At 45.3% G+C, this 20,849-nt stretch overlaps 1 protein-coding gene across 6 annotated transcripts in view; it reads right to left on the bottom strand.

The window, feature by feature from the left end:
* Positions 1-20,488, bottom strand: part of A1CF (APOBEC1 complementation factor) — a 28,317-nt gene extending 7,829 nt beyond the window's left edge. For 2 of the 6 annotated variants that reach the window (XM_075109842.1, XM_075109840.1), the window contains exons 1-9: positions 20,377-20,487; positions 13,793-13,936; positions 10,594-10,728; positions 10,275-10,405; positions 8,548-8,786; positions 6,391-6,555; positions 2,898-2,995; positions 1,728-1,995; positions 32-240 (exon numbers count right to left, since the gene is read on the bottom strand). In XM_075109842.1, the coding sequence (XP_074965943.1) occupies positions 32-240; positions 1,728-1,995; positions 2,898-2,995; positions 6,391-6,555; positions 8,548-8,786; positions 10,275-10,405; positions 10,594-10,728; positions 13,793-13,891 (1,344 nt within the window). In that variant the 5' untranslated portion in view covers positions 13,892-13,936; positions 20,377-20,487. Of the gene's footprint in view, positions 1-31; positions 241-1,727; positions 1,996-2,897; positions 2,996-6,390; positions 6,556-8,547; positions 8,787-10,274; positions 10,406-10,593; positions 10,729-13,792; positions 13,937-20,376 lie in introns of all 6 variants that reach the window. The other 4 variants (XM_075109843.1, XM_075109841.1, XM_075109844.1 and 1 more) reach the window with 4 other exon arrangements.
* Between the last annotated feature and the right edge of the window lie 361 nt (positions 20,489-20,849).

The following is a 20,849-nucleotide window of genomic DNA, read 5'->3' as shown; positions in this document are numbered from 1 at the left end:
GATATTGACTCTCTCTTTTCCATGCACGTACCTGAGGAGCAAGTTTGATCCCTTGGGGCTTTAGTGTGACATGGTTCATCGGCGTGAGCTCCATTCCTGGCAAGAGGTCGTAGAGTTTATCCTCTCCCCTCTTTTCTCCTTTGAGCTGGTATCCGCGCCCAAGGCCCGTGTACGCCAGGTAGCCACGACCTCCCAGTCCTCTAACTCCCGCAGCCCCTACAGGTACATTCATGTAAATTTCTAGGAATGTAAGAAGGCATTAAACTGAATCAAATCACCGGAAAAATTACCCTGATTCTTGCTGAAATGGAAAAGTTAGCCCCATTCTCCAGGTTTGGGAAGAAGATGGGCAGGAGCCCCCCCATAGCCTGTTGCTGCGACAACCCAGGCTCTGCATTGACAACCTTTCTTTTTGGGCTCTTATGCTTGGATGGGTCAGGTTTTTTTCAGGGGAAGCCCTGCTTCTTTCTGACCCAATTTCCACCTTTTCTGGTCAGTTTTGACTTTGTGACACCTTTCTAATTGGGTATGGATTTGTAAGGCAAAGAGGTGACAGCCGGTATCATTTGCTACCCACCAGTGTAATTTCACTTTCTTGACGAATTCAGAGTTTATACAACCCCTTGCTTATATGAACCAAATTCCACCCACCCCGCCCCAACCCCTTACATCTTATTTTTGCTCAAGGAGCCCTACTTGGGAGTCTGGGGAGACTACAAGGCTGGTGCGTTTCACATCTGCACCGTTCCCAATGCAACCTTTGTAGAAGATGGTCTCACCTGTGCAGGCAAAATCATGGAGGGCAGCAGGCAGACTTCCTGCTCCCCTGTCCCCTTCCCAAGGAAGGGATAAAAATTGGCCAGTGTGGTCCTTGCCAGCCCTAGTGTGGTCCCAGCCTGCTGTAGGACCTGGCCATGGGCTTGGGGACACCAGCTGACTGCCACAGGCAGGCTTGGTAAGGATTATCAAATGGACAGATTTATTTATTTTTTTGCTACCCTCCAAGCTTACTTTTGCACTTACCAAATGATGCCTGCAAAGATATCTAATAGGGCAGTACTGGATCATGGGGATTGGATTTGGTCCTAGGTGTGGTCAGTGAGGATCGAAGGTGGAGCCTCACCAGCTTTCAGAAATACTCTGTTTTCATAGACTGCTTACTATTAGGCTAATGATCCCCCCAAAAAAGGAGTCCATCTCCCAGAGAACATGATTAACATCTTCCTTGATTCCAGTGCTTTTTCCCCAGCCTGCATCAGGGCAATGTGACCTCCCTGGGAAATGATAGGGCTTTGGGTCAGAAAACACTAAGACTGGTAAAACTTTCCCTCTGACCTTCAAAGCAAAGAGGAAACACAACACAGAGCTGTGCTGGTGGCTGGTTCAGGGAGTTGGCTCTGAAGAGGGGAAATGAAAATTGTTTTATTTGGTCTTCCCTGCTGGGACGAAACCAGGAGGATTCGTGGTTTCTTTACACAGGACACAGGGCAATCTGGAAGCTGTTTCAGGCTTGCTCTGGGAATTTTTTTTTAAATGTTCTGCTTAGTCTGCTGGAAGATTGCTATGCCTTTGGGAAGACAGAGCCTAAAAACTGTTTTCATCCCTCTCTGAAGGGGGACCAGCATCCAGGGCAAAGCCAATGCCCTCAACATGAGCCTAGGGAGCAGCCACCCAAGCCCTGAAGGAGTTATTTTGGTAAAGCTGAGTCTTGGCATGATGGGAGTTACCTCGGATGGATGGGGGCCGGATGATGCTCCTGTTGCTGAGCCCCTTGGTGGCAGGGAAGTGGAGGTTGGGGATAGCATAGGCTTGGGGTGCGTAGAAAACTGGGGCACCCAGGTAGGCGGTGGCGGGGTCATACACGTGTCCGAAGGTGTAGGTGTATTCTCCTTGCAGCATGGTACCTCTGCCGCCTGTGCCCCGGGTGTATCTGACATAGCTGTCTTTGTCAACAGGTTTGGCTAATGTCACCTCGATTGGGGACCCATCCAGCACCTTCATGCCAGGGCAGTGGGGAGAGAGCACGGGAGAAGCACAAGCGTAAGTTTCCAAAGTGCACAGGGAGTATCTTGCCTAGGTAGGCAATTTTCCCCCATGGTTTGCTAATGGGATGGGAAGACAGAGAAAACCACCCAAAGAAGCCAAAATCTCCTTCCTATGGGTGGAAGAAGGCACTGGCTGGGTGAGGGCTTAACATGCTGAGAACATCCAGCCATGACCTCTGCCAGGAGATGCTCCTTAACCGTATCAGCACAGTTGTGAAGCCTTCAAAAGGCTTTGCTTCCCTGCAAAGTAGCGTGTAAATCAGTGGGATTATATGTGCTCCTATGGAGAATAGCAATAGCCCTAAGAATAGGAGTGGGGTTAACACCTCTTTGGGAACAGATCTTCCATTACAGCGCCATGAATTACATGCAGCGCAAGAAGTATTAAATACAGCAACCTCCTTGCAAATCCGCAACTGAATTTGGAGCAGATGTTTTCGGTTGGCCGTGTTTGTCCCAGTTTGCCATTCACACACTGCCCTGTGAGTGTTTCTGTTGGCAGATGCGGAACAAGGATGTGAGCGTGAGCCAAGGGAACCGTAACCCCTCCTTTGCCAGCCCTCATTTCTGCCTTGCTCTGCTGTTTTTTTTTTCTGAGGGGTGAACTATGGTCTGAGCTGGGCAAACATTTAGCACAAATGCAAGGAGCAAGAAGCCAAAATGAAGAGTTTGTGTACATGAGGATGGCTGAAAAACAAATTAAGGAATATAAAAGCAGCCTATGAAGAGAAAATAAGGCTAACACCTTCAGGGTGTTAGCCTAATGTAGCTAATAAACCCGCCAGCTTTGTTCTAGCTGCATATAATGTACTGCATATAAGCCCCACAAATTAGTATTTACAGAGGCTTTACCTTCCCATTCAAGGCTTTCATAGCTTCAACCGCATCTTCTCTTTTATTAAAATGCACAAAAGCATAGTCTCTAATTTTCTTTACTCTTTCTACTGCACCTGCAGAAAACAGAATATTATTTGGAAATGGGTATTAGCTGGAAAATACAGTGTTGGGTTACAAGCCCTTGGAGAGCAAAGGCTGACCAAGGGTAAAAGAGCAAGAGGACAGTGTCTTCTTACCTCTTAGGATGTATATACCATGGGAAAATAAATATAAAGGCTGTAGTATTTGAAGAAAAACTAGAAATACTTAAGGTTAGACACCAGTAGGTTTCCCATTACACTGGAGTGGTTTTTTTCTGTCCAAAATCCTCTCGGACACTACCTTTGGTCTTGTGTCTGCCTTCTGTTACAGACCACTGAGACTCAGATGACAGAGCAGGACATGCAACAGCCCAGGATTTCATGAGCTACAGGTAACATCATCATGTGGTTGCCGTCTCCATGGTTTCATACATGCATTGTATGCGCTACTCAGAGGCAGATGTTCAGCAAAAACAAATACCAAGTCCTGTCCTTGACAGAGCAGCCCCAAGCATGGGGATGGGCTGGGACCAATTCGGCAGCAGGGTTGGTTCTAAGACACAGTGTTTCCCAAGTGAGTGGGGCATCCCTGAGATGGGGCACCAGGTGGTGGGGGATCCCCATTCCCAGGGATACCGCAATTCACCTGGACACAGCCCCGATCAGCCTGCTGCAGCTGTGGCGTTGGCCCTGCTGCGAGCGGGGTTGGGCAGGAGACCCCCACCCTGGTGCCTCCAGCCTGAATCTTTCTACACCTCTGTCATCCACAAAAATTCAAATGTAAATGGCCTCTCGTTCTTCTCTTCTATGTCCATACTCTACAGCTTTCCCTTGTCAGCTGCTCTGCTGCTGGGCACTTCTTAGCACCAAGATACTCAGCACTAATAACTTTGTCTCCAAAATAACCACACTTGTCCTATTCCCTGTGGTCACAAGCTTTAGACATTTACCTTTTCTTCTCTAATAGTTCACCTTCCCCACTCCCGTGTGTTGAGAAGCATATCATCAACCAGCCCAGCCACCGAGACTGTAACACCCCCAAAGATATTTTTTGGAAATATGGCTAAGGGGTGCTGAATGACTATTCTGTTGGCTTCTTACTCTTTAAAGCTGAACAGGTGTGTAGGAACATGTCATACTGCTGCAAAAAGCACTTACTTAAATAACTGCAGGAGAAAATATATTTCTTTAGAGTTCAGGGGGAGTCATCAGGAGCTCCGGTGGGCTAAACGAAGCCTGTCCTAGCCTATAACCTGAGCAGCCTGCATGTCTTGAATAACGCTGGAACAGTAAGAAGCACTTTGTGTCTGTCTGGGATTGGAAGGTGATTTTCTAAGCCCAAAGTTACAGAAGTTATATGCTGATGCTTTGTTTACAAGTCAAGGCTTTAATGAACTCTCTGTGATTGAAAAATCCCCCTTCTGCCTTCTTAAGAGTGCTCTGTGTTGCTGATCCTCGCTTGAGCCAAAAATCTTGCTCCTCCCTGCTTTTGCCTCTGCTAGACCAGAACAATGTGATACCTACCCTCAGGTCATCTCCATGGAGAGACCAGGAGACCACCCGTCTGACATTATGGGGGGAATACTGTCCCTGTTGGTACATTTGGAGAGCACGACCTTCCTGCTGGAAACTTTGCCAAGGATGAGGATTTTTGCCAAAATCCCTAGGTAGCAAGGGTAGGGCTTTTCAGTGAGGCAAGTGATGCAGACCTCTATAGACGTCATCCAGCACTGAATGTGGCACAGATTTAAGGGGTGATACTTGTACTATATTATGACTCAAGATGCATAGGCAGCATTCCTCGTAGTGTCTACAGAGCCCGTAGCAATGCGGTAATTGTTCGGTCACAGGGACCTCTGGATTGTAACTCCTTTGGTTAGGATAATTTTTTATCAGATGACTTATTATTGTCAAAACAGTTTCTTAATGCCCTGGATCAAACGTACGCTTCAGTCAAGTGGTACTGAAATGCGGCACAATGAATAAGGCAGGTAACCAAGGAGGGGGAAATGAATCATTTCGGATCCTTGCTGACTTTTTTTGGTTTTAATCTCTCTATAACTTAAACTGCATTTGCTCTCCCCAAAGCTCAGGTTTTGCTGCTCTGATGCACATTTTTTTGAAAGCAAGGCACAGATTTTAAAATAAGGCAATCCTGATTTTATCTACAATAAATAAAGCTGTCCATTTAAAAAATTTAAAAAAAGTTTCCAGTATGAGAGGTGAAATGGTAAAGTGAAAATTAAAGATGATACAGATCTTTTGTTGTTGTGTTAGAAAACTTGTCTTAGGAGCAAAGCAGATGACTGTTAACAAAGTGTGTTTCTGAGACATAAATGTGCTTCTGCGGAGTGCAAGCAGTTGAACATTCAGGAGCAAAACAGAGTAAATAAAAGCAGGAAACAGTTAAGAGAGTGGGATGATACATATATAACTCAGAGGTAAAATGGGATCTCCAACAGCTTGATGGTGGCTAAAACTATTAGACAGAAACATGAGAAGGACAGAAAAGACTCATAAGGAAACTTCGTAAAGACCTTTGCGTTGCAGCCTAGTACAGAAAAAGAAATGTATAGAGCAGAAATGAAAGGGTAGTGAAGAAAAAAGGAAGCTCTGCTGTGTATTTTAAAAAATTAATAGAAGGACGTTAATAGGAAAGAGATGAAAGGCGATTTCACATTGCCAAGCATAAGTTACTAATGCCTAATGGACTGTGTGGCTTGGAGAGCTGCAGAAACAGGTTATTTTTACTTTGTTGTTTTTGGGTGGAATTTCCTAAAGCTGGAGCAACTCAGAAGTAAAATCTCCTTTGAAAGTCAGCAGGATTTTATTCCCAACAAATCTACTTGCTTTTTGAAAAATCTCACCCTAAGTGCATGAAATATATACCACAAAGGAATACTGTAATATTCTGCATTAAATAATAAGCACTGATTATTCATAAATTTACAGAAGAATGTGAGGGGTTTTGTGTGAAAAGGATAGAGTTCAGAATTTAGATAGATAAAAAGCATTTGTATTAAATCCCTCTATTTCTATCATAATCCCTTGCCATAGAAGAAGAATGCTGAAATCACCCAGCTGTTTCACCAACTCTCTTTTTAAGAAAGACCGAAATGATTAAAAATCATTTTTATGACACAGGCATCCCCATGCAGCATTTTGGATCTCTTCCATCTGCCAATCATCCCAAAAAGGTTAGTAGTGTTGTTAGCTGGAAATTAAGCAGCCCTTAATGGGATGACATGATGTGTGTGCTGGGTGGGAGCCTTCAGTCTAATGACAGTTTTCATGGCATTACACATGAACATTTTGCAGTGGAGAAACAGTTATTTTTATTTCTTCCTTTGGCATTTTATTAATAGAGAAATATTTCCATTTGCAGTAGCAGTACTTATTTAGGAGCTACCATGCCAATGGGTTCCTACCTGGCTTGATGTTGTTGAACTCCTTTTCTATGGTCTCTTCAGTGGTTGAGAGCATGAGGTTCCTCACATAGAGAATTTTTACTGATGACATGGTGTCTTCATCCACCTCCACTTCTGGTTCTGCCCAGTCAACGGCAATAGGATGTCCCCACAGTTGGATCCTTCCTTTAAAGGAATTGGCATCGTCAGTGTCAGACAGGCTTTGGTTCCTCTCACTTCTGCTCAGAGACTATTTCACATGCAGTATGAACAGCAGAATAGGCCAGTTCTCAAACAGGACTGAAATAAGCCTTTCTAGCTCAAAGCACGGCTGCTTCATTAACTCATTTCCAAAAGCAGATGCTCACACTTTGAGTGTGCTCCTGCTGATACCTTAGATGCCTGCAGAAATGCAGCATCCAGAATTAAAGAAGTGAAAAAATGGCATGATTCACTAACGTTCATGTTCCCTGGAATGCTCTCTAAAGGAAAATGTATTAATGAACTTGTAAAAATCCCTCTTGGATGCAAAAGTTTCATTCCCTAGATAATAGGAAAGCGATCCAGAAGTCCCAGCTGGATGAAATGAAATAGAAAAAATCAAGGATGTCTCTATGTTCAAGTATTTGAAGTTGTATGGTCCCCATTGGGTGAAGTTGCAGCAGAAGTAGTAGAAAGGAGGGACACAAAAAGTAAAGAGGCATAAAACAGGGTGTGGGTGTGGCGGAGAAGCAGGACAAAGTTTTCATAAAAAGCATCTTCCTTTTTTTAGCATTTCTGTCTCTTCTACAAAGCTCCCTCAAAGAGCAGTGAGGTTCAGAGTAAAGGAAGACTTTTGATAATGATATTCAATCTCACATTCATCCAATGCATCAGCTGGAGACACATTCAGTTCTGGCTTGAAACTTTTTTCAAGTTCCTCCCATATGTTTGCAACATCAGAAGACTCTGGCTCCCACTCAGGCCTTTGAAATTCCCCAAACTGTTTACTGAGATGCCCCCAAATTGGAAATCACTAGCGCATTGCACATGTCTGTTCAGGGCTATGCACATGTTCCATCTGTCTTGCTGGCTTGTCTCAGGATTTCAAGTGCTCTGCTCCCTGAAGGCTGCCATCGGCAGCGATGGCTGTGCCTGCTCCTTCCTTTGTTCTCAGTATAGAAACCATGGAAAGGTTGTGCTGAAGTACAGACCCACAATGTGCTCCCACAATCAGGGAGATGCTAAGCTGATGCAGAAAATCCAGAATCAAAGGAAAAATAGTCAGTGTGAAATATCCCACAATAGCTAAGGGTATTCAGTGCTCGAAATCATGCTCATCTTGTACAACAAGAAAAAAGATTTTAAATTACTCAGGATGTTTCATGGGCTGTCATATAGAAAGAGTGAATGAAGGCTAGTGGGTTATGGACAAGTCTCAAAGCAGAAGGTTTATTGGATTCTTTCACCAGCAAGTGAGCTGGGTTCAACAGAGCAGTACAGGAGCTGCAGAGCATAAGAAAGCATGAGAAAATTGGTGAAATCACTGCAAATGTTAAGTGACTCCTTCATCTAACACCCGCCAAACCTCTCTCTGCTTCACAGTGGTCTTCGAATGACCTGCAGCACTAAATTGCATAGTCCTATTCTTTATATTTTTTAAATCCTAAAGCAATTCCTCATTTGACGTTTTCTTCCCACACGGAAAATACCCATTTTCAGGAACATCATCTGTACATTCTCAAGACTGAATGTGTTCTTAGATGCTTTCCTGACTGATTCTCTCAGAGAGGCCATAATTGAGGCTATATTTTATATATAACCCAAGATAACCACAGGGTAATACATGTCCTACAAGCTGTATGGATACACACAGCTAAATCCATTTAGATGTATTTTTAATAGATTCAAATTCCTAAATTAAGAGCATGGATAATAGGCATGGTGCTACATCAGGACCTGCAGTGAGTTGCCTACCCTGCACCCCAGAGCCAGGGAAGATTCCACCAGCCAGCCATAGTATATTTGGGTCCCTCCTTGCTCTGAGTGTCTCTAGCAGCCAAGAGGAGAAAGCCCAGCAGCGTTTGCTTCCTTGTGTACCTGGGTCCTCTGCAGACTTCTGTCTCACCACAGTGCAGTGTGTACATAGGTGACCCCTGAAATGAAGCCATCCCTACCACCCTCACCATCTGTGCTAACCTGGGAGCAATTTTCTCCTGGCCATGGCTGCTGCCCGATGGCTTTCATATTCCACAAAAGCAAAACCCCGGTTTTTGGTTTTATCAGCTGCACTAGGGTAGACAATGACATCCACAACTCCGTCCGTGACTTTCTTCATCTCTGTTAAAATTTCCTCCCTCTTCTTTGTTTTGGGGATCCCTCCCACAAACAGGCGGCAGTTGTCCACGCTGGCGCAGACTCCAAGGAGACGCCCATTCCTGAGTATAAACAACATTGCTGGTTTGTCAGGAGTCAGGATCAGTTCTCCAAGAGAGGAAAAAATTAAAATAAACCCCACCTCTTGTCCCAAAACACAAGGTCAAATACAAGGCCTCCTGCTCCTACGGCATATGTTGTTTGGGATATTTGAGCGGTTTTGCTCTATGCAAAAGCTAACATGAAGGCTGCCTCACTGCTAAGTTTGACATCAAAGTAAGGCAGCACAGCTGAAATGAAGGATTTGAGATCAGGGAGAAACCAAAGTCAAATTTTGCTTTTGCTTCCTGGGATTCTCCCTTTTGCTATTTGCAAAAATGGCTGCTGCCAAGCACCTGTACCTACCACCCATGGTCACAGCCGTGGCTGCTGTGGTGCCACCAGCGTAAGCCAGGATTTGCTGTGTTGGCCAGTGATGTGTAGCTTCCCAGTCACCATTAGGCCTCATGACTGAGGTTTTGGGGAAAGAAAATGCCTTGTCGTGGATAGACACCATTTGGGGTCTTACTGATGCCAACTGTTGTGCAGACCCCCAAAGTAAAAATTTCCTTACATGCACTTTGCTCACCTCTTTGTGCCCCAAGTACCTCTTGCAGGCCTTGAGAAGTTAAAAAACTTCTTTAGAGGAGTCTTTGGGACAAGGCAAGTAAGCAGAGGAGGTGGAGGTGGCTGAAGCCGGATCTGTAAGACCTTCCAACCTCTGATACAAATCTTGTTTCCAAGCCCTCTCTGTGTGCCTTGTGACCTGCTCATCCTTAGGGTTGCTAGTAAAACAATTCACAACCCATCTTTTTTTTGTTAAAAACAAAAATGAAGGCCATAAAGTTGCCAGAATGGTTTATCTCTAAATGCTTCTAAGCAAAGGCATATACTCATCCCAGTTTGAACCGGAAAAAAACATTGAGTGTGGTAGAAATCAAAACAAAACATATTGATGGGCCCATATGCTGTTGATTTCTGGTTGGTTTTTGCCCAATTTTTAGTCACAAACCTGAGGGATTTTTCTGCTCCTATCTATTAGGAAATGTCACTGTTTTGCCAATTGTTTTCCATTCCATTTCACCATTTTTTGCAATTGCTGTGTCTCTCAGACCGTATCTGCAGTATAGGTCACAAGAGAGACTGTGAATAGGAATAAATCAACAAAAAACAGCCCAGAGTGGCACATGAAATAAACAACAATGGTTATGCAAAAGTTAATTTGATCCAAAGCAAAATATTTTTTCCAATGTTCTGGTAATTTTTTTTATTTTTTTTTTTGGTAAGGAAGAAATTTCCTGCAGAAGATTTTGGCTCTGATGAGCCCTACATACTGCCTTCATACTATGCATAAAACGATGACTGTACAGGGAGACAAGAGATGGCTTCCTCTTAAAGCTTAGGTATCTAAATAACCTTCCTCTGGGCTGCAAGGAAAAATATGCCTTACATAACAAAATAGATTAATATACATGATTTAAAGTTGATGCAAAGGTCTTTGCCACACTTACCTAATTTCATAATTATTGAGTTGCTTTATTGCATTCTTTGCCTCCTGTTTATTCGAGAAGGTCACAAAGGCATAGCCCCTGTTGTTGCCATTAAAGTCCATCATCATTCTCATTTCATAGATTTTGCCAATCTGCAAATAGAAAGAGAAAGATTTTTCAGCAAGGTGGGAGGTGTTTAAACAAGACCAGCTGCTTCCTGGACTATATCCCATCAGAGCTCCACCTGTAGTCTGGGCCAAATCATCTCCAATTCAGCCTTGAAATGAAGCTTTGATCATCACTACCCTCTGCAATACAACTACCTGCCATAAAATCTTACTTTTTCACACAGTGGTATAAGTTCGTCTTCAAAGAGGTCTCGGGGCAGCTTCCCAATAAAGATCTCACACCCCCGCTCTGGCGGAGGGCCATCCCAGCCAGGTGGTGGGCCTCCATATTTCCTCTGCCCATTTTCCTGCCATGGAGAAAAATAAAAGAATGCTTTAGATATAGATTTTAAATGTGGATGTAACAACCCCTTCCCAGGGAATGACACTTCAGACAGACTCTGTTACCAGTGGGCTGGAGGTGGACTGCATTCTTCCCTTCAAGGAGCCACTCTTTACAGACTCATCAGAGATAACGTAGTGTGCATTGGCTGCCCCACTGCCAGATCCCTACTGAAAGGCTTTGCTAACCCAGTTAGTATGCTGGTGATGTACTGGGGAATGGTCTGGTTCGTACTAACTGAGTTTTGCTAAGGAGTATGCATCAGTGTATGCTCTGCAACTCAGTTGCTACTTCAGATGTCAAAGATGGAGATGGTCAAGTACTTTCTTGGAAAATGTAGGTCTTCTTGGCTACAGGAGATGAATCTTTGTGGACTGTGTGTTAGTTGTGGACTGCATAATATAACACTTGAAAAATTTATAACTTGTCATGATTCTTCGTCTAATCATAAACATTTATTAGCAATGATATTGCCTCTTATTTTAGCAATGGAAGGAGAACTTCCTACTCTACAGACCAAAGAAAAGATGCTGGAAGGATCATGTTTGAAAGCAGAAAGCAGAAGGCATCTGAACCTCAGAAATTGCTAACAGGGGGAAAACTGGGGATGAAGGTAGAAATTTGGAGTGGGACAGGGACAGAGTGAAAGGGACCAGCCAGGGAGCCTGAGGCATCATTGGAAGTAGGTGATGCTGGATCTTTTCAATACCCTTGAATAAAGGTGCTTGTGCCAGCAATTTTGCTCAGAGCAGAGGTAGCAATGCTTGGCACAAGGTGTGGTGAGGACCTGGGCCTGGAGAAATGGTGCACCCCAACACCCACCCCTTCCTGCACCCAGGAGCAGTGAAGCCCTGTCTCTAACTGCCCACAAGGGAGGAGGTCTGGGCAGAGATGACAGAAGCAGCCCGATGGGGGGACAGAGGATGGCCATCGATAGTGGGTGGCCATGCAAGGGGCAAAAGATGACACCTGCCTACCAGGAGTCTCTTTAGGCAAGGAGCAATTCTTGGTCCCAAATAATATTTAAAGGTGTCAAGCCAGCCAATATTTTCTCTTTCGGCTGGTTTTGCTAGGTGAGTGTGTCTCCATTCCCCTTCCTTCCTCTCCTTCCCTCTCCTCTCCTGCAGCAATGCCCTGCTCCCAGAGGAGCTGGGATTCTTGTAATTTTTCTGGTTTTGGCTCCCCGATAATTTCTGCTGTCATTTCCCACTCACGGGTTATTCCAGGCAAGTGAATTCCTGCACAGTTGACTTAAAAGGAAGGCGTGAAGCACATAAGCAAACAGGGGTCTTTGCAGGAAAATAAGAATATATCATGAGCTCTTTCAGTTTTCCTGAGCCTGTAACAGGCCCTGAATTATCCATGCTCATGCCTGTTTTGCAAATGTTTTCAGCAGAGTGATGGAGTCACAGGGACATTTGAATTTATGAATTTATGAATGAATTCTTACAGCAAATCTAACATGAAGACCATGATGTTTCAGGCCATATTTCTGTCCCCAGTTTGGCTGAACTGAGCACGTTGCTGGTGTGGGAGTTTTCTGTCTCTCAAGCCATTTGTTTGGTGAAGACAAAAAATGATGATTGTGTTTTGTGTGGTTGCAGTCATCTGCAATCTTCACTAGCGTGTCAGCTGGAGGAATGCTGAGCTCATCAATAATGATCTGAAAATGGTCAGAGGAGTCTTATTGTCCTACTTTTAGCCAAGTGAGAGACAATCAGTGATTTTTTTTTTTCATTTTGTCAATGTCTGTGGGAGCTGGTGTGTGAGAAGGCATAGCAAGAAAGTAAGTCTTCCCTCATTCTGCAGTGGCTTCGTTTGTGGCTTGAAGGCAGCATCTCAACAAACTCATCTTAACAAGGTTTCTGGAGAGGAGGACTTCATCATCCACTTCACAAGGATGAGTGACCCTGGCATGCACTGAGGAAGAAGGTCCTTGACTACAACAATAGATAGATTGGAAGAAAAGCCCAAAAGATGTGGAAAAGGAAATTGGCAGGAAAAAAAAAATATAATGGTAAGCTTTGGTATAAAAAAGTAGGGAGAAAGAGGTTGGTGTGTGCGGGAGTGCTGGGGGTTGAAATCTGTGGTTTAGGAATGAGCTATAGCCATATGTGACAGTATGAAAAACTGAAGAACAGGGTAAAGAAAGCCACAGTAAATATAAGACACAGAAACGTTACTTATCTTCTGGCTTTTGGGTACAGCAGAAAGCCCCCTCAAAGGCAACAAACCCAGCTGCTGGCCTGGTCCTGGGGCGCATGCCCCAGGATTAAGGGCTATAGGAACATGCTTTTTCCCAGGAGTCTCAGTTTTTGCTTCAGGCTGTTGTGCCCTCTAGTTCTATGCAAAGCAAGGCAAAGTTCAAGGCAGCCATCTGCCTAAAATTCAGTGTTTTTAGTTACTTCCCCAGGACACAAGGTCGGTCATATTAGTGTCCAACGCTTTTAAAAAAATAAGCTTGTTTTGGTCATGCTAAGAAAGACCCTTTCAGATGGCTTTTGAAGACATGCCCAGTTTCCTGCCCTAACCAGAGGAGGTTTTGCACTTGGACATGTTGAAGACTAAACCGGGAGCAAAGCTTTGGTGTTTGGGCAGGTAAGGCACCTGCCTCACATGCACTTGAATGTGTGCAAGAGTCTGTACAAAAGGCAGATCTGGTGGTGATGTGTTGGACTTCCTATGGCCAACTCTGGACCTACACCTTCTGAAATTTTGTTTAGTCGGTTTTTGCTATGCTACCACTGCAGCCATGGCTTTGAGACAGCAATCCCAACCTTTCCCAACATTTAGCAGTGCTCAGGGTTTTTTTTCCACCTTCATCATTCCTAGAGGAATAAGATCCTGCTTCATAAAAGACAGCATCTGTTACATGTAGTTATGTGCAGCACATATGTTAGAGAAAAACAGAAAGAAGAATGAGCAAGGAGCGCTTCATGCATGCAGTTACTGCTCGAGCCTGACGCAATGCATCACTTCAGGATGGAGCCAGACACTGCACAAAAGACGACGTGACCGTGAGTTCCTACCTGGATCAAATTATATCCTGTTCGCTGAATTAATGCACGGAGGGCGGCTTCTTTCTGTGTGCCGGTCAATCCATCCCCGGATTTGTGATTTGATTCCATTGTGAGTGATTATCAGCAAAAAATCAGGTTAATTAGGGGTGCTCACTGCAATCAAATTTAAGATAAATTAAATAAATACGGCTAGGAGAAAAATGTCCACCCTCCTGAGAAAGTTAACAGGATTGTTCTTCCTAAATCAGTTATTTTGATATAAAAACAAAGCAAAACACCCGACTGTGGAAAAAGCAAGTATATCCCCCTCATGGTACATGAAAGTAAATAGCTTTTAAACCCACAGTCAGATTTTGGCCAGCACTCCAGTGAGATGCAGAGGGATATTGTAACATATTGGTGCACAAGTCTCAGGAGGGAAACAAATTTGAGATGCCTAATCCTGTGCCGCGTACACAAGGATGAATCCTTCATGCCATTGCATCCCATTGATGCTGGGAAGGGAACCTTGTACAAGCCATGTCCGGCACTTTATAAGAAACAAGACCTACATCCAGATTTGGCTTGTTTTTAATAATCAAGAACATGGTAGAACTTCAGATCTGTATCTAGGTTCAGGGCTGGAACAGCCTTGGGTTCAGATGTTTTGATTCAGAGCTTTATTTGTGGGTTGAAAACACCAAAAACTTTAAATCTGAATCTGAATTACACACTGGCAAAGGTGCTTGCTACATATAACTTCAGGCTGTGCTGCTTTTCCCGTATGCTGAGCTTTGAGTTTGTGCAAAAACTATTTGTATGAGCCAGGCATAGAAGCAGGGTCTGCAGATGCAACGATGATGGGCTGATGCTGAACACCACCAGCAAGAGCAAAAACAGTTGCCTCCTTGGGTCCTTATAGCCAGGGTAAGTGCTGTGGTCTGGTTGCACGAGAAGTTCATAGTAGAAAATCACTAAATCATGTCATCCAAAGTGATTGTTGACACCTGAAATTGCTTTCAGTTGTACGAAGGTGGAGGCAATGAAAGACAATGGCAACTCCCGGGCTTGCCTGGAGGGCAAACAGGGCCAAAAGGGGCTGGGGTGCGTGCAGTGGTTAAGAAGGTGATGGGGCACCCTGGAACCCCACGTGGTACAGGGATGGGGAAGGGCATGGTGGTGGGAGTGCTAGGTGGGGGAGAAGGGAAATACGGAAGAGCAGAGGGGTGGTGACATAAAGGTGGAAAGAGGACGGATTGGTGTGGCTGCACAGTGAGCTAATGCCAAGTTTTGGGGAGAGGGCCCCAATCCCCTTGTACAGCAGGTCTCTCACTGCACATAACAGAGCACTGCACGTAAAGAAATGCAGTAAAGAAGTGCAATGTACCTGGCTATGGCAGATCTTCTGAGCATGCCATGATGCTACACAAATACGAGAAAAAGCCTTTTCTAATAACTGGCTGTTTAACACCAAAATCTTTTATCAGCACATGCTGCTTTTGGGGTTCATCGAGGTAAAGTTTGAAGCTCCCCACATTGCCTTTAGACATTACTTCCTCTGTGCTCCTATGTCTTTGTATCGTGGAAGACTCAAACAGGTGCTTTAAATTTAAATAGATGGATTCTTCTCAGAGACAAAAATGGGGCGTGAGCCCAGGTGTTTGGAGGATCTCAGCCTTGTGTCAATCAGGCTCTGCCACACAGCTCGAGAGACCATGACTTAAATACTTGGAAATAGAGACATCTCTGTAATGCCAGAATTTGGAGCTACTTATTGCTGAGGTTTGTGACACCATTCTGAGTTTTTTTTTGCTGTGCTCCCAGGTTCTCTGGTGTTTTACTTACCACCAATGTGCATGGGCTGGGAGATGGACTGTCCAATGCAATAGCTCTCTCCTGTCTCTAATTCCAAAATGAGTGTTTCTGCAGCAACTGAAGCCCAATTACTGTTGTTTTTCCCTTGCTGAGGGTGGCAGCAAAACCCGGTTTTGTGGTTTCTGTGCCTGCTAACTCCTCCAGAGCTGGGGTTCAGCACGGCACAGAGCAGGATTAGCACACTGCTGTGCAAGAATGAGTCAGATGCTTTCCCAGGATGCTTAAGAAGGAAAAAGCAGTCATTCAAAAAAACCCCACTAAAATACAAATTGGTTCTGCATCCTCTCCTGCCCGGGCAGAGACACCCTATATGCACCCTATAGAGGAAAGCTCTGGTGTACTGCAGATTTGACGCCTTATATTTTGCTTTTACTGCATCCTGGTTTCATCAGGGGCTGAGCAATCAAATTGCAGCACTTGGTGAGAGTTTGCACAGTGCTCCACAAGTCTCTGTTAGCCCTTATATCTGGACTTGAGCCCATCCTCATGTACCCGAAGGCCGTGACAGAGGTGGGGATGAAAAGGAACAGCTGCGCTATGAAGATATCTCTAATATTCACCACCTTGGATTTCATAATTTTTTTCTTCTCTGTCAGGAGGCATCAGAAGGTATATCAGTGCCGCAGCGACCTGCTTCCCAAAAGGGAGGCTGCCCTGGGTGTCAGAGCGCAGAGGCAGGCAGCGGGTTGCCTGCAGCCAGCAGGCACATCGCCCCACGCCGGCAGCGTCTCCTCTCCGTGCTGGGAAAGCGGCTGGACTGCAGCCAGGCAAACCTCGGCAGCTTTCCATAGCAGCTGAGGTTTCCAGTCTGTCCCCAGCCGCGACCTAGATAGATTAGTGTAAGAGCCTTTTTTTTCTCCCCCCACCAATTGCACTATTTCATGCTGTGCTTCCCTACAGGCTGAGTGCCTCAGTGGCTGCTGCTTTGAATACATTTGCATGTGGAGCCTTAAATGCCATATGTCTATGTACCTCTCCTCTGGGGAATAGTAATTTCCAGTGACACCTCACTCCAGGTGATGGTTTCACGCTGAGCAGTGAGCACAAGCTGCAGGGCTGGGGAGGGACAGGATTAGACCATCTCCCTGGCTGATGTGTTTACAGCAGGAGCAATATCCATTTTCAGCTTCTGCCTTATGAGATAAGACCAGGCGAGCTTTTCTGGGCTTTTCTCGTAAGGCATCCTGCAAAGTTTTTCGGCTCTAGACCAACATGTCTAGACATTGGTGTACTCCAGGATATGCTCAAGCCATCCACTAGGAATAAGGGAGCAAGAGCATTCAAGGTTGCACAAGGTATTAGTCAGAGCTGCTGAAAAAGCTGGTGTTGGAGACTTCCATAAATTTTTTGGAAGTGCCAGAAAAACTGGTTGCTGTGTGTTAATGATGGTCTGGCCTTAATCTGTGCCTAGTGCTTCTACACACTGCTGCATTTGAAGAAAGCCTGGCCAGGCCCAAGGAAACTGTCCTTCCCCATGCGAGCAGTGGAGGATCCCCATCCCTGGGGATGCCCCAGCTTGCCCGGACCACAGCCCTCAGCAGCCTGTGGCAGCTGTGGCATTGGTCCTGCTGGAAGGGGGGTCTGGCTGGAGACCCGAACCCCAGGGTACTTCCAGCCTGAGTTACTCTGCAAGTTTCCGCTCCTGATTCAGGAGGAGCATCGGGGCCAGGGCTGGACAACACTGCACGCTCAGGGCTTGGACGCACATGCGGACCACCCAATGCACCACCCAGATCCGGTTTTGTAGGGCCACTCTTAGCAATTGGATCCCTCCTACTAATTACCAGCCCAAAGCCATTCACAGCTAATTTATAAGCTTTGTAGTTAGAGAGCTTTCCTCCATCAGCTGGATTTCCCTGGGATGGAAACAGAAACCATATCTCTCTTTTTTAAGAGGTATAAATCCCAACACAACAAATCCCAAGAACAGTAGAACAAGCTTTCCAGCCTCCCAATTTTCCAAGCACTTCTTTTCTCCCCTCTTCCCTCCTACCTCCCTTGGCCAGAGGACATCTGAACACCTTTATGGACAGGGCACTGTTCCACCTCTGCCACCCAAGGGTTCATATCCATCAGTGCATCCAGACTATTTCCCAGGATACAAGTCACAGTTGGTGTTTTATTTCTTAAACTGGTGGGATTTTAGCATTTTCCCCTTATTCCCAGAATCAGCCTCAGTCCTTGCAGCAGTGCCGGTGAGCTGGGCTATTTTTTTCTATCATTAAGAGTAAGGGAGGAAAGCTGCTGTCACAGGGCCTGGGGAAACATGATTACTTTCTCTCGTTCTTTGTTCCCTGGGCCATTAATCAATTAGCAAATCCACCCTCACAGGGGGAAAACTCCCCTTCCATGGCTGCTGTTGGAAAGTGTGAATGACTGCAGCAAATTAAGGCAGTATTTTTAGCACTATTTAAAAAAAAAAAAAAAACAAAAACAAAACCCAACCACACTTAATAGAAATAATTGTTCTGGAATTCAATTATTTTCAGGGGTTTGACCCTTAGGTAGCTTGCTGTTAATAACGACCATCATGATAAAATGAAAAGAAAAACGGGGAAGGTTGCATTTTATTCAGATGTTTATATTGAAATTAGGACTTTCAGAGGTGCAAAATGGCCAGGTGCGTTTCCTATTTCATCCTCATTTTTGACCAAATCACTAACAATACTACCAAGTTATCACAGTCACAGAAACAAGAACCCTGTGCCACTAGAAAAGGAAGGCACTGCTTTTATCTTCAATCAGAACATTGCTGCATTTGATTTTCATCTCTCCATTGAACACTATCATTTATTTTAGGTTTCTATTGAAGCTTCAAAATGCTAAGGCAAGAAAAAGCACTATTATGCCTACCAAACCCCATATCAAAAGGAAACAAACTTCTTATAATACTGCTTCACCTCTCCGTGAGCACTTCTACACATAATTTCCTTGCCAGCTGCTGTAGGCAGATCCTATGGCTTTGCTCCATCCATCCAGGAGCAAGATGAGCCCAGAAGCTTTCACCCAAAAAGCATGGATTTTGCTTCACTTTTGGGTGATTTGCTTGGAAAAGGGGGAATCGGTTCCCCGTTCGAGGGATGTCTCCCGTGCCGGGATTTTTGTTGAGAGGAGGAAAGGTAGTATTCCTGGCCAGACCCTGCTCTCTTCCCCCACTGCTTTTGAGCCTGCCCCTTCGCAGCCCTTTCGGGGAAACCTGGTTACTGTTTCCATGAATGAGATAATGAAACCATGTTTATCCTGCATGGATCAATACGCCTTTGTGTTTGAATGTGTTGAGCCACTGGGCCATATTTAATGAAGGCCATTTTGCACTGGTACCCACCTGGTGCAACCACACCTTGTGAAGAATAACAGCCTTTGAAAAGACTGGATAAGTATATTCACTCTTTACCCTTAATAACCCAAATAGGTAGTTACTAGAGAAACTATTTTCCTTTCGGTTATCAGCTTGCTTTTCAAAGTTTTGGGATTTTTGTCCTCCCTCCAGGGTCCAAGCAATATATAGTCATATATATATATACACACACACACAAAACATGAAGCATTCTTCATATTCTTCCTAAAAACAGACACCTGAAGCTTTGCAGGCTGCCCTCAGCTCTTTGCTTGGGTGAGACATGCTGCCAGACGGAGGCCGATTGAGCAACACAGCACAAGGCTTTAGGCCCTTTGCTTTCCAAGTCATAGGGTTTTTTCCCTGCTCAGGTGGTCCCACAGAAAGTGGAAACTCATAGGTATTTGTAGGAAAGTGGGGTAAATTCAAAGTAATGGAAAGCACTGCACTCTTTGCAGCACATGAGCCTTGAGAAAATATTTCAAGTGTAAACAAGCAAATATTTTGCCCAGCCTCTTTAGTTTGGGAAGCAGCTTCTCTCTTTGAAATACCTTTCCTCTCACTCCTGGCTTTTGCAGCTGTGTTACCAAATGCACACAACATACCCCAAAAAGCCCTTTCTAAGAATGAAGGGCACCTGACGCTGAGCCCAGCCTCCATCCTCCCCATTTTATTTGCAGCATCACGTGCTGGTTACTTTGAAGCCAACCTCCCTCCTGCGCCTGCTCTCCCCCGAGCCTCTTATTTAACCAAGGGAAAAATAGCTTAAGAGAAGCATTATGTACTGGGCAGAAAGCCTGCTAGTTTGAAGAGATTAGGGAAAATTGAGATTTTTTAGGAACAGTGATTGCCTTTGATATGGAGACCAACCTTTTGCAAAGAGAAGGAGGAATAAGAAGTTGGGTGGAAAGATGTCTAATGATTAGCCCTAGAAAGTTGCGCTTTAACAAATTGAGATTGAATTACCGCAGGGAAAATCCCTCCTCCCCCCTCCACCTTGTCTGGCTTCACTTTCCTGGCAACTGCTGGCAATCGGCGGGGAAAAGCAGTAAAAAATGCTCCTTGCCGCCACCACACACAAATTACGCCGCGGTCCCCAAGAAGCCCTTCTCTCCCCACGTTGCTCCTCAAAAAAATCAAGGTGAGCGGTGCGGGGCTGTGCCGGTGCGGGGCTGTGCCAGCACGTGGGTCCAGCTGCCTGGTGCAGGGGCCCCAGACCCCCTGGTTCACCCCTACCAGTGCTGGACAAGCACCTGAGGCATGAATCTGATGGTGGGGCACCATTGTCGGGGGGAAGGTGCATGCCAGAGCTGCTCCTTCCCCATCCCAGCCAAAAGCCCCGTTTCATGAGGGACCTGGTCCCCGCACCCCAGACCTTGGGATAAGATGAGCAGCTGCCTACCTGAGCAATTTTGGAGATCGCCACCTGGGAAAAAGGTCTCCTTGATTATGGAGAGTTTGCGACGTGTCACTCCGGTTATTCCCTAATCATCATATCAAACTCCAAAGGTTCAGCAGCCCCGGGGCTGGTTTACAGTCCTGAGAAGTTAAACGTTAACCCGCTCTATCTCCTGGCTCCCTGCAGGCCTTTGACCAGATAGCTGGGTCACCACCACTCTGATGGCACCTACCCAGGCCCATGTTTCTGTGCATAAATGCGAAGGACTGAAATCAGATTGTGGCTTAAGGGCTTGCCCCACGCTACCATTTTGACACTGGCTCATTCACTCTGTGCTGAAGGCTTTCCCAGCTGATCCGTCCCCGTTGCTGCTTCTGTCCCCAGCAGAGATGCTGGGAGAAGGGACACAGCCTTGTGCCAGCCCTGGCTTCAACAGGAGGTTTTGGCTTCCTGGAAGAAGATGGCAGGAGTGATAA

Source organism: Phalacrocorax aristotelis, chromosome 14 (assembly GCF_949628215.1).
Source record: "Phalacrocorax aristotelis chromosome 14, bGulAri2.1, whole genome shotgun sequence".
Taxonomy (NCBI): Eukaryota; Metazoa; Chordata; class Aves; order Suliformes; family Phalacrocoracidae; genus Phalacrocorax; species Phalacrocorax aristotelis.
This window is presented reverse-complemented; position numbering and strand designations above follow the sequence as displayed.